The 12,500-nt window shown below is 36.8% G+C and overlaps 1 protein-coding gene across 2 annotated transcripts in view; it reads right to left on the reverse strand.

Moving 5' to 3' along the window:
- Positions 1 to 795: 795 nt before the first annotated feature.
- The window catches only part of Kdm5 (Lysine demethylase 5), a 29,866-nt gene continuing 18,161 nt past the window's right edge, over positions 796 to 12,500 (reverse strand). For both annotated transcript variants that reach the window (XM_043027884.2, XM_043027883.2), the window contains 16 exons: positions 12,446 to 12,500; positions 10,135 to 10,289; positions 9,860 to 9,990; positions 9,542 to 9,736; positions 8,449 to 8,630; positions 7,876 to 8,000; positions 7,403 to 7,553; positions 7,028 to 7,298; positions 6,711 to 6,907; positions 6,173 to 6,491; positions 5,778 to 5,930; positions 5,487 to 5,649; positions 5,145 to 5,289; positions 4,817 to 5,003; positions 3,762 to 4,694; positions 796 to 3,380 (listed from right to left, as the gene is read on the reverse strand). The exon at positions 12,446 to 12,500 is cut by the window's right edge and continues 127 nt beyond it. In XM_043027884.2, coding sequence (XP_042883818.1) covers positions 3,291 to 3,380; positions 3,762 to 4,694; positions 4,817 to 5,003; positions 5,145 to 5,289; positions 5,487 to 5,649; positions 5,778 to 5,930; positions 6,173 to 6,491; positions 6,711 to 6,907; positions 7,028 to 7,298; positions 7,403 to 7,553; positions 7,876 to 8,000; positions 8,449 to 8,630; positions 9,542 to 9,736; positions 9,860 to 9,990; positions 10,135 to 10,289; positions 12,446 to 12,500 — 3,452 coding nt within the window. In that variant the 3' untranslated portion in view covers positions 796 to 3,290. The remainder of the gene's footprint in view (positions 3,381 to 3,761; positions 4,695 to 4,816; positions 5,004 to 5,144; positions 5,290 to 5,486; positions 5,650 to 5,777; positions 5,931 to 6,172; positions 6,492 to 6,710; positions 6,908 to 7,027; positions 7,299 to 7,402; positions 7,554 to 7,875; positions 8,001 to 8,448; positions 8,631 to 9,541; positions 9,737 to 9,859; positions 9,991 to 10,134; positions 10,290 to 12,445) is intronic.

Below are 12,500 nucleotides of genomic sequence, written 5' to 3' on the forward strand. Positions count from 1 at the left end.
CAATGAAACATTCAACTGAAATTACACCACTGTTCTTAAGGTAGTTCTTTTCTGCCCACACAATAATCATATTGTGTGTTAATAGTCATAATCGACTGATTGTAGTTAACTGAACTTGGCCAATTTTGCAATCATATCTGATTGTACTAACAGGGACATACTGAACACAATACTGTATGCAGAAAATATTTTGAAGTTACAAGAAAGAAAACTCAACTAAATTTTCGTTTTAAACATGAGTGTTTCCATAATAACATGCTACACAGACAACATACATATTCCGCATTTACATTTATCTGCCAGAAATATCAAAGCATTTTAGTATACTTGTTTAAATTTTAGATCACTACATGAACTGAATAACATGTATAAGATAGGGATCTTCTTTATAAAGAAGATAAGGAAAGGCACAGATAAGGCACTCATAAATACGCATGTCCTACTGCTGGTTTAGCAACTTTTTTCTTCAGAAAAATATGTGAGATTAATGGGTAGTTAATAAAAAGGATGCTTTGAAATCTATTAATAATGATTATATAAATAACGTCAAACTGTTTCTCCATTAGATATAACCTGCACAAAACCGACTTTTCTTACAAAATCTAAAATCCTGAGTTTATCATCAATTTTAACTTTATGTTATATAAATCATACATTTGCTCCTGCTTGCAATCTGGAAATACTTTTTTCTATAGTTAACTGACAAAATAGGAATATTATGCATCTACTGTGATTCAAAACTGAACGTAGCATTATTGTAATAATACTTATAGGTTTTAATAAAACATCTTCAAGAAGCCTTCAAGGTATTCTTTAATACCAAGAGCAGTGCAGCTAAACTAACACAGGTACACTGGTAAATTGAGGCACAAATCAGTAATGTCTTCATATAAAGGCGACATAAGAAACAAGTGATTTACCACTGGTTAGAATTCCTAGCATCAATGGACACTGACTTTATTTACACACAAAAAGTGATGATGAAAAAATGTAATTGAAAAACAAGTGACATGACAATTCAATATGGGGAAAATATAGTCATACAAACAAAGACAACCAAGATCATCCATATATTATGTAGCCTTATGGCACAGGGCACATAGAATATATTACCAATTTGTCCTCTGTATTTGCCCCAAGGAGGCACACTCAGCACAGGAGAATCACCGTCAGGAAAACAGTACCGGTATGCAAAAAGTGTATGGAAGAAACAGTGAATCTCCTCCTGGTGCAATTGTAATTTTTTGTGAGCTTACTATTACTGTTTATCCCTTAGGTTAGCATCTCTACAGGTGAAATAATCTTAAAAGTTATAACAAAGCACATTTAATGAAGAGGATTCTATAATCAAACAAAAAAGAAAGGAAATATACAATTTGGCATGAACCTATGTACATGATAATAATACTTGGTAAACAAAACCACAAAACTATTGTTGATACAGAGAAAGAAAGCAGTAACTCTTTTATAATAGCCTAGACAAGGCTAATTGAAAGCAACTGATGTAATGTGTGTGGCAACTGAGATCAAGTACCCAGTATTGGGTTTTTGGGTAGGTTCATGAGGTGAGTGACATAATGAATACATGGATTGTATAAAAGACAAACTTAGCACCTACACAAGCTGGAAGTGACACTCTTCATAAAATTTTGAGGTCTGCTAATGTAAAAATCTGGTGCAGGCAATAACCACTTCCACATGATCTTTTTCAACATGTAGCATGAATAACTGACCAATACTTTTTCCTCCATGAACCAAATGTTATGCTAAATCCTGTGAAAAAAGGCAATTATCAGTGCATCATCTTTATCCTACCTATATATTTTCTTACAGAATTAGTATCATATATTCTATAAGATTTTTTGTAATTTTCTTAACAAAACTTGTTCTAAACGGAGACTCGCACCAAAGGCACACAATAGCAGACCTTCCTGCACTTGGCTCTCTTTGAAACACCACTTGAGAAGAGAACATACCTGCCAGATTTATATACATTTATATATTTTTCTGTTGTATAAAAGGATAATATGAAGTTTGCACTAGATGTTATAATATGGGGTTATCAATAACTTGACAGTAATAGATAAATACTTGGTATTTTATCTCAGGTGGTGCTTCATTTATTTGGACAGCTGTCAGCTATTTAATTCATCTTTTGATAAAGAAGAAAATAGAAAAAAAAAATACAGTGACTAGTTGAGCCATTCATTGTAACAGCAAATCAAAAAACCTGCGAAACACAGAAGCATCTCTTAAATTTTGAAAGTAAAATCTACAATATTTTAAAATAAACTTCTTATCTATGTCAAACGAATGTCTGAAGTGGACTCGAGGCGCAAGAGCTTTGTACGTTGAGGGAAAGTTTGAATAGGATAAGGAATAATGGAAGTATCCAAAGAATCTATGCAATTGCACATACTGACAGCATAGGATACAGCATATATTCTACAGCATGATACCATTAAATAATTAGGGCTTTGTACAAAACTATTTGCATTAGGGCTGTGATAACACAGGACTTGTGGCCAAGAAATAATCTGAAAGTCTTCAATAGAGAACCACTCATATGCGTAACCTACCCAAAGGAGTGCTTTACAACTTTACATCCCATGGTTTGAATTCACGAGAAATAGACCTTTGCAATCAAACTTCCTTTTATGAGAGTTTATGCCTCCTGTGAACTCTTACTTGTTGAAAGTGAGGGTGTCAGATCTATCTGCTTGGCCATGGCTACTTCATAAAGGAATATAAACCTTAAGCTCTAAATGAGGGGGTATCTGTAAAGAAAAAACATCATCCTTCTGATAAGAGCTGTAGTCTACAAAAACAATAGTGTTACCAGGTATTGACAGATATTTGCTGAAAATAACACGCAAAGTTTGACTTATAAATACTTTTTAATTTCCTTACTTGCCCCTTAAAAGGCAATCATAATACTAAGAGAAGCAAAGTGTAATCTGATTAAGAAAAACACATTCCTTTAATTCAAAAAGACTCCATCAAAAGGAATGCAAAACTATTTTCCGTATACGATGACACCACAAAAATACAGTTGTTTGTCTGTCACGCAGAATTCAGTATGTTCTGTTATCAGGGGAACTATACTGAAAATATTAAGCCAGGTCATTGAATACTGGGAGAATGTGAGCACTTTCTATTCTTCCTTTTCAAAGCCACAACCAGACAAAATCATGATACCTAAACCTCTTTTTCCTGTTCTGACCATACAACACTTTATCACAAGCTAAAAAAAACTTTAATATTCCTTTTGAATCACTATGAAGCAGGAGTTACTTCTGTTCTTCTGACTCCTTGGGCGGTAGGCTCGTGGCAAGGCTGAGGAGGATGTCCACACTCTCCTCTTCCGTCAACTCCCCTGGCTGTAAGTTAATGGTACATCAGTTTCCCCCAACTTTTGTTATTTGGCAGGCATCTCGAATACTCGAGAGGCTCTCTATATGTCTGCATCCTTCACTTGAGTAGTACATTGTTGCATTCTGTTATGAACTACTAAAATCAAATATTTTTGTCAGAAGATAACAGAGTTTAACATGAAATCTGTGTTACATAGTAGCAAATCCCAGCCCATTTATGATGTTGCTAAATAAAAATCATGAAAGGTTTTATTCTTTGGTTAAAATAAGAAAAGAAAAATAACTGTGTTACCAAATACGAATCTTACTGACAAACACTTAAATTTCTGAAGTTTTAAGTATGACCATTCCTTTTAACCCTTAGTCTGTGGGTGTATCGCATCCTACCTTGGGTGCAGGTAGCTTGGTGGTGCAAGCCAAGCACATATAGTCTTCATCTTCTAGTACATCTCCTGCCTTCAAACCAACACAAATGTAGTGGAACCAGCCCTCACACCCATCACACTGCACCCAATCCACGTTCTGCCCTGTAGGATGTTGGCACTTTTCTGCTGCACAAGCCTCATCCGAGTCATCATCGTCGTCATCACTGTGTAAATTGGACGAGTGTACTTTCTTCTTCTTGACTCCAGCCATATTCTTCTTCCTTGGCCCTTCTTTGTTGGCAGTAATCCCATCCTTCTTTTTCTTTTCCATATTCTTTGTAAGAGCCTGTTTTTTCTTGATCATCCCTTTTGTTGGTTTACCATCAGTTGGGCCAGAAGAAACCTTTAAAATCTTTGACTTTTTAAGGGGTGACTTGTGTGGAGATTTCGGCTGTGTGTCTTCCATTCCCTCCCCTTGGGACTTTCTCTTCTTCGGAGCCGCTTTTTTTGTTTTGTTTTCATCATTATTATTACCTGTTGAATTGAGGGACAACAATGTATCTTCTAGCATTGCGGGTGGATGATTGGCCGCCTGCAATACTCTCCACAGGTGTGTAGTCTCATCAAGGTTCACCTCTAAGAGTTCACCCTCGACCAAGAGATCCTGTACTTGAGATCGGGTACCAGAGGTAAGAGTAATAAGAGGACCGTCATGGTTTTCCATCACACTTGCCACAAGGCGACTCCACCGAACCTTATCCATCTCAGATTTTTTCTCCTTACTACCTTTGTTACTGGAATAGGCGTGCTCCCAACTTCCTTCCTCAGTTTTCTTATTATTCTCTTTGTCTGTATCATTCTTTACTTCTGCTTCACCTCTTCCTTCCTTTTCTTTCTCTCCATCCTCACTCAAAAGTGAATCGTCATTTGTGGACTCGTCTACTTCCATCTTTTCCTAAGACAAAGAAATAAACAAAATTTAGCAACATCTACTAAATACATAAAATGCATAAAATAAAATGGGAAATGTATTACAATATAAACAATGTGCGGAAATATCATGGTTTTTGTACTTACATCATCATGTGTTTGAGGTGATACTGGTTTGTGTTGCTTTGCCTGAGCTTCAATAAGTTTTTGAGAGAATACAGACAGTTTGCCAAGTGCAGCTGTTAATTCATCTGTTTTCATCAACTGTCTTGCTCTGTCTTGCCAGGACATTCCTCTTTCTGTTAAGCATTGTAAAGCTTCTCCTTCTGGCAATCTATGGAGAAAAATGAGAAATAGAAAACCTTAAGCATACAAAATCTATTAGCACTTTTTTTTAGAACCATTTCATATATAAGAACAAATAATTTCCATCTACAATAGTTTTTTTGTGCAAACCTAAAACTTAATTTCTTACCTGACAGGCAATTTCTGGAGGGCTACAAGAAGTGACAAAATGGTTTCCAATCTGGGTCTTCTGGACCGTTCACATGATGGGCACAAGAATCTTCCCTCATTGCTCAATTTGACCTTACTGCGATGAGATGACGGTACACAACCAGCTGGGAGGGAGACGCAAGAAAATTGTGTAAAATTTGTAATTCATAGACAGCACTCTCATATATAGGTTGTCTAATTGTCTTGACTAATTGTTAGCAAAAGAAATTCAATATTTGAAATAGTAGATATATGGGTTAATCAAATCACATCAATTAAAGCTTTAAAAAAAATTAAAGAAAAGTCACACTGTTGAACCTACTATGGAAAAGGTCAAGGCATAAGGAGCAGGTGAGCATGTTGGGCTGAGGAGCTTTGTGACAGATGCAGAAAGTGGCCCCTTCTTGAGGTAACTCCCCATCTCTCTTGTTGCGATTGTGGGCCCGCAGTGCTCTCATGGCTCCAAGTTCTCTTTCCTCACAATCCTGATTGTAAAAAGAAATTTTAGCCTCAACATCAAAAAACAAAAATAAAAAGAATCAAAATGTAATGTCCTCATTAAATAAATCGAGGTTTTTTCTCTCTAACAAAAATGCTGTTTTAACCAACAAACCTTAAATGCTTTCACAACTGTTGCTGGATTTGCAGTATCTTCAACATTGATATCTAAAAGCTGTGCTTGCTGTTGCTGTGCAGACATTTCTTCCCGCTTAACTCTTTTCCGTTTGCCAGACACCACACCTATGTCTGTTCTTGGCACTAATACCTGTATAAAAATAAAATTATGTTGTAAAAAACAAATGCAAAAAAAATATGATATTGAATGGGAATAAACTTGCATTGAAAAGTGATTGATTTCTAGCATCTTCCCTCATTGGTCTTCTTTCCCATTAAGGTAAGTTAGTAAGAGAAATTTTTTTTTTTTTTTTCTTCTTTTCTTTTCTTTTCAAAACATCTTTTTGCATGTAAAGTCTCAGTACAATAGGGGAAAATTCTATCAATAACAACCTCCAGCAAACTCAGATGAGAGTTCTTTTTCAAGAAGGTGCGAGCCGTCTTCTCAAGCCATGCATGGGCCAAGGCAACAGTCTCCTCAAGGTCGGCAAGAGGTTCCAAATGCAGGGGGATTGGCCTACCACGGGTCACCAATCCCTCAATGGTCTCCAGCAGAGGAGTCGTTTCGCCGCTTTGCAGTGTGGTGACCTTGTTATTCCACTCACGAGCTCGCTTCACAGCATCTTTCAAGGCTGCTACGCTAGGCAGGTGGGCAGGTACTTCTTCTGCTTGTTTGACCAACTCTTCACCCTCTGAGACATTAATGCCAGGTCTGTAATGAAAAGGGTTTACATAGCATTATGTGATTTGTAATTCTGTGATATGAATTAAAATATCAATATTGTGGAAATTTCCCTATAATGTATTTTTTTTAATTATATTACTAGCTTAGATATAAAATATCAATTGAAACATGAGTATGGCACAACAAATGCAACCTAAGGCAGTCATTTTGTTAGAAATCTTGCCAACTCTTTGAAAGTAGCCTTACTTGGCATTTAGTGCTTGACTAGCTTTTTCTTCCCAAGTTTCCATATTTGTCAACAACTGCTGCAGCTTTGCCATTGCCTTCTCTATCTTGGGATGTGGTGGCAGAGAAATGCCCGAGTCCAGAAGCTTGCGGACACACTCCACTGTTAAGGACCCTGAATCGTCAAGGGTTTCTTCTACTTCTTCCAACCACTCAACCTGAAATAGAATAGAGTATTTAGAGAAAGAAGATAAATGATGGCAACAATAGGGTCCACAATTTCATTATGAATCAGCAAAAAAATCACACCTAAAAATACAAATAAAATATAAACAAACCTGTTGGAGCTTATGCTTTAGTCTTGGTAATTCGGGCAGATCAATGTCCAGAGAGCAACCTGTATCAACCATCTTGGCAATAGCCTCTGAATCTGGCATCTCCTGACTTAGCAAAGAGATTGCCTCTTCCTGGAAGGTGGTAACTCGAGTAAGTAGTTCTTTCACTGCCTCACCTTCCCGGATTAAACAAGCCAAGGATTCTATTTGTTCGTGGAAGAGTCGAAGCTCCTCTAAAGTTAGTCGGCTCTTTGCTTCCCCACTGCCACGTGTCCTGAAATCATTAAATGGGTTAGATTAGGTCTCATAACAATGAAATTGATATGCTACTTTGAATACCTCCACTTAAACATTCATATAAAACTCTGAAATACAAACCTGGTTCGAACTTTTTTGGTGGCAAGATGGGCAGCAACCGTGGCGCATTTGTCTGCTTCAGTCACAGCCTGAACCAAAGTCTGCAGTAATTCACTCTCAGGGAACCTCTGTGCCTCTGCCTCTTCCACTAATTCTCGCAGTTCACTGAGTTCTGTAACGAGTACCAAATAAGACGGATTTTTATCTAATTATTATTTTGAAAACTAAAAAACTATTGGCAAAATTTTTACATTATCTTAAAGTCATGAAACGAAATAAAACAGCAACAACATGGTTACTGCAACTCTTTCCCTTTTCTCTACATCTCTCTTTCATAGATAAATCATCAATGGTTTCAGACAAGTCTTTAGGCTAACTGCCCATTCATCTATCCAATGCTACATATAAGCAAATTTAAGTGTTTGACAGTAAGATTATCAACCTGATAAATAATTCTAGGTTGTTAAATCCGATCATCATCTACATTTCCTTACCTAGTTTATCATCCGGCTTTGCTTCTAGGGCCTCTTTTACTTTGACAGCCCAATGATCGAAGGACTCAGCTCTTACTTTGAGACGCTGAAGCAATGGTGGTAGTTCATCTAATGTGTACCGATACCTGAAAGAAAGATAATTATTCATAAAGAGGAATGTGTAAACATTCAAACTCATGATTGTTAAGGCTGTCAGAAAATAATCCATTCAGCATGTCATTTTCTTTTTTCTGATTTACTATTTCTGACTACTGCCTTTGAACTTTCAAACTAAACTATGGACGAAAATGACTTCTAAAATAAATCATTATGCATAACCTCACAAATAACTAATGTAGTAGCTTACAAATCCTATGAATTCTAAACATGAGATCTGTTGTCTGAACCACATTTCATATTGGGTTTTGATACTATTAAACTATGACTTCATCACAACATGTAAAAAAAAATCATAATAGAAAATTCACAATTTTTTATCTTTAAACATCTAAATCCAATATCAGTATATTTGCTTGGTGACAGAATCTATTGAATATTATACAGGACCATATATTCAGAATCATTATTACTAACCTGAGTGTATGATTCTCAGGAGCACATTCACAAAGCATCTTGTAATGACGAAGGCAAACTAGACGGTCTTGAGTACAACTGCAAGTAACAGCTGACAGGAAGCATGTAGTTTTGCACACATCACACTGTCTCTCATCATCTGGCAACAGTTCAAATGCCTCCCTCTCAGCGCTTGTTACACCCTTGGAGAAAAAAGGGAAACGCTGTAGTCAGTTCCTGATGTATATAAATTCTTACATTTATAGTTTCATGAAAAAGAATGTGCCATATGCCAACTATTGTATAAACTCTGGTGTATACTGACCATTATAAAAACAAACAAACTAACTGGTTATTAAGCAAAGTAAAAAAACCTCCAATAAATCATGGACACTGAAACTGATGGCAAGTATAATATATGTGTTGTGATAAACCCTAATCTGCTATTATTAATCATGAAGAGGTCACAATATACTTATGCTTAACCATTCATGACATATATTTGCCTACTTCCACTCCCACCTGATTTTACAGGATGTTGAGATGTTGAGATGTTTTTTGTATTTTATATGTTTTTTTTTTTTTGACAAGTCAAGAACAAATGTGTTTCTACAAATGCAATGAGTATATACATACATAACTATGCAAAATATGTATTTAGAGAAAGAGAGGTCATAGGACAATATCAGGCTTGAGCAAAATATTCCCATGATGTTATAACACATCATCTGGCACGAATGGGTTAATACCTTTATTTATTTGTTATTTTTTTACCCTCTTGGCAAATGTGACACATCACTTATTCTAGGTCCTACAGAAATATACAATGCATATGGCTTATCACTACATTTCAATATTTGTGAAATAAAAAAAGGAAGTTTTTGTATAAACCATGTCTTACTTCAATAATAAGAGAGAGCTGTCACTCTATCAAGTTACTTTGCTCAATCTCAATTGCAAGGACTACTAATTTTTACTTTGTAATAAGTCTACTGAGGGAAGTTGGGTACTAACTTGGAACACAATGTGCACAAGGGTTAATATCAATCTTTTATTTTGTTCACTCACAAAAACAAAAAATAATTGTAACTCTCAATTCATTCTATAAACTCACCCAGTGGAGAAGTGACCTTCGTAGTTTCTTCTCTAGGTCAACCATTCGCAACATGTCCTGATATGTTGCTGCTGCTACAGTGAGGTCCAACTCATCAGGTGTGGAAGCCATCTTGCACACCAATTCATCGTGGGAGAACACACAATACCGCTTTAGGTTGCTGTAGTGTAACACACACTCACGTCCAATGGCCAGCTGAAATGTGTTAATACCTTTATTACTTATTTGAAGGCATATTAAATAATGAAGGAGATCACCCCCATATAGGAGGAACTTCAAAAACCTATCATGGAAAGCATTCTCCAATATTGTTCTTACCCAGTCAGGGGGTGCAAAGTTTACAGCTTCAGCAAAATTGTAGCCCTGGTTAAAGCCAGCATGATATGATCTCGGGAAAGTGATAACAAACTCTCCGGCATGCTGGTCTGTCCTCACAATGGGCACTCCTCCTAAGGAAAATGAGAAAGTTTGTTAATCCACAAGTATTTATATCAGTATCAATCAGATTAAAAAAGGTAATACAACTTAAGACAGTCAGCAGTACTAAACAACTACACAACAACAACTGCTTCTTTTCTGAGGGACAAACTCACCTGTTTTCATCAGGATATTTGGATTCATGATGGTGACTAGTTGATGGAGGAGGTCCGGCTGGGCCTGGAACAACTCTGGTGCTGCTTCTTTCATGGAGGTCTCAAACAATTCTGCCTGACCACCTGGTACTCCATACCAGGTTTTGGGCTCACCCCTGCAGGTTTCAGGAAAAGAATTAAAGCATGAGCCAAGAAATTAGTTTACATTAACCCCTCCATGATGGGCATATTTCATGGAATTGAATCACTTTCATAGTGAATTGTTCCTTTGGTTGAAACTACATGCCTTCTATCCCTTCAGTTATGATGCACTGAATCAGGCTAATAAGTATCACTTTACTAATTTATCATATAAAGACTTGAATATCATACCGAGTCTAGAATATAATAAAAAACACACATCTTAACCAATTGCAGACGCCTAATGACCTAACTGGTCGTCAGGATGGGTGTCCGACGACACTAACGACACCGGCTAAAAATTAGAGGGACGGGGAAAGTGTTTTCTCCGCCCTCTAAGTAGTGCAGACTAGCCCAAACAATATTTCTCCATAAATCAGTCATAAAATGCAGGTTTAGGCTGACTTTGGAAACAAGTAGCTCTGGAGCTAGCGCCTTTACATACATAATACTTCATGGCTGTGTGCATGCTTTAACCCATTGGAGCCGGTTGACGTGATAGCACGTATTGTGGTTTTTGCATCAGACGCCCTGGACGATCTATGAGGGGAAGCCGCGCGCTCGGGTAGAGCGAGCGGGCAACCCAGGCTCGCGGCTTGAGCGCCCGAGAATCTCGAGGCGTTGGGCTTATGCGTTCGAGAACCCTGGTATTGCAACCGCGCAAAGCCGGAACGGCCCCGGCGTGAATGGGTTAAGTATGAACAGATCCTGATGTTACGACATGTACACATTACACTCGTCTTTTAGGTCTAATTGGTGTTAAAATGTATGCCATGACACCCGTTCTCAATGGATTAAGATACCAAGAAACCATATAAACAAAGCTGTCACATTATCCCATTAATCCAGAGTGACTTGATATTATGTCATGAGGTGGCAGCATTTGCCACTGGGGATGTGATATCACATCATGGGTTTTTTGTATAGCCAGCCCATTGGGTGATCGTGCTCACAACAGTCTGCTGTAGCCAGAGCGGGCGAATAGCACGAAACATTTAGCCTATGCCTTTGAAATATCCCCAGCATTTAGACCATTTGGTCGAAAATTATCCTGTCATTATCAGATTAAGGAATGTGAGTTGGATCTGTGTTATCCAGACAGAAGATACAAATGATATAAGGATCGTTATATGGACGAACAATCAGTAAAACGATTATATAGGGGACAAATATACAACAAAAAGAAGGTATTGGATGCAACATTCTGCAAGTAAAGAAAAGTAATAACATTTAACAACGAAAAAAAACAAAAAAAAACAAAAAAATAAAAAATCTGTTATCAACAGATATAACTGAATGTTAACAACTAATCTGATGCTGGGGAGAGTAAGAATGAAAATTAATAACATCACAAGGCAGAATGAGCTTCTATAATGAAATATTTATAACAACCTTAGTCAAAATATTTTTGACTAATGCCAAATGAGTCACAAAATGCAAATATTAATAACAAATGTCTTGGATCTTTTATCATTTGTGCACCACTGGTACAACAAATGTAATGATTTCCTATTCTTGTTTTTACTTAAAAAAATATAAAGTGTAAAAACAATTTAATAGAATAATGCTATTTATTTTCATACCATTATCAAGGAAACCTTGCCATGAATATTTGCTTTCTAATTCTTTTTTTATCTCAAGGTGTTATATCTACTGTTTCAAAAATCTATAACTGAACTTTTATTTACAAACATTTTATCACATATCTAACCCTCTTTTATCATTTTAACTCATTGCAGATGGGGCACCTAACGATCAAACTGGCAGTCAGGATGGGCAGTTTACAGTGCTGGCAGTACCGACTAAAAGTTAGAGGGATGGGGAAAAGGTTTTCTCTGCCCTCGGGCAGTGCAGGTTAGCCTCAATATTTTTCCATCAATCCCTAACAAAACTTTGGAATCCTGCAGCTCTAAAGAAAGTGCCATAATGCTTCATGACTGTATGCGCACTTCAACTGTGAGCATATCCCAATGGCATGTCATGTACACATTGACACCTATCTTTTAAGCCTAATTGGCATCGTCATGTATATCATGACACCCGTTCGCAATTGGTTGATCATTAAATTTTTTTACTAAGTTTACAAAAATCTTTAAATGTATAACAGATGAACCATTCAACAAACACTCACCAGTGCAAATAATTTATTGAGTAGCTCCAATGGTCCTCATTATGCCAACAAAATG

Source organism: Penaeus japonicus, unplaced genomic scaffold (genome assembly GCF_977035675.1).
Source record: "Penaeus japonicus unplaced genomic scaffold, GWHDUDI00000001_assembly GWHDUDI00000013, whole genome shotgun sequence".
Taxonomy (NCBI): domain Eukaryota; kingdom Metazoa; phylum Arthropoda; class Malacostraca; order Decapoda; family Penaeidae; genus Penaeus; species Penaeus japonicus.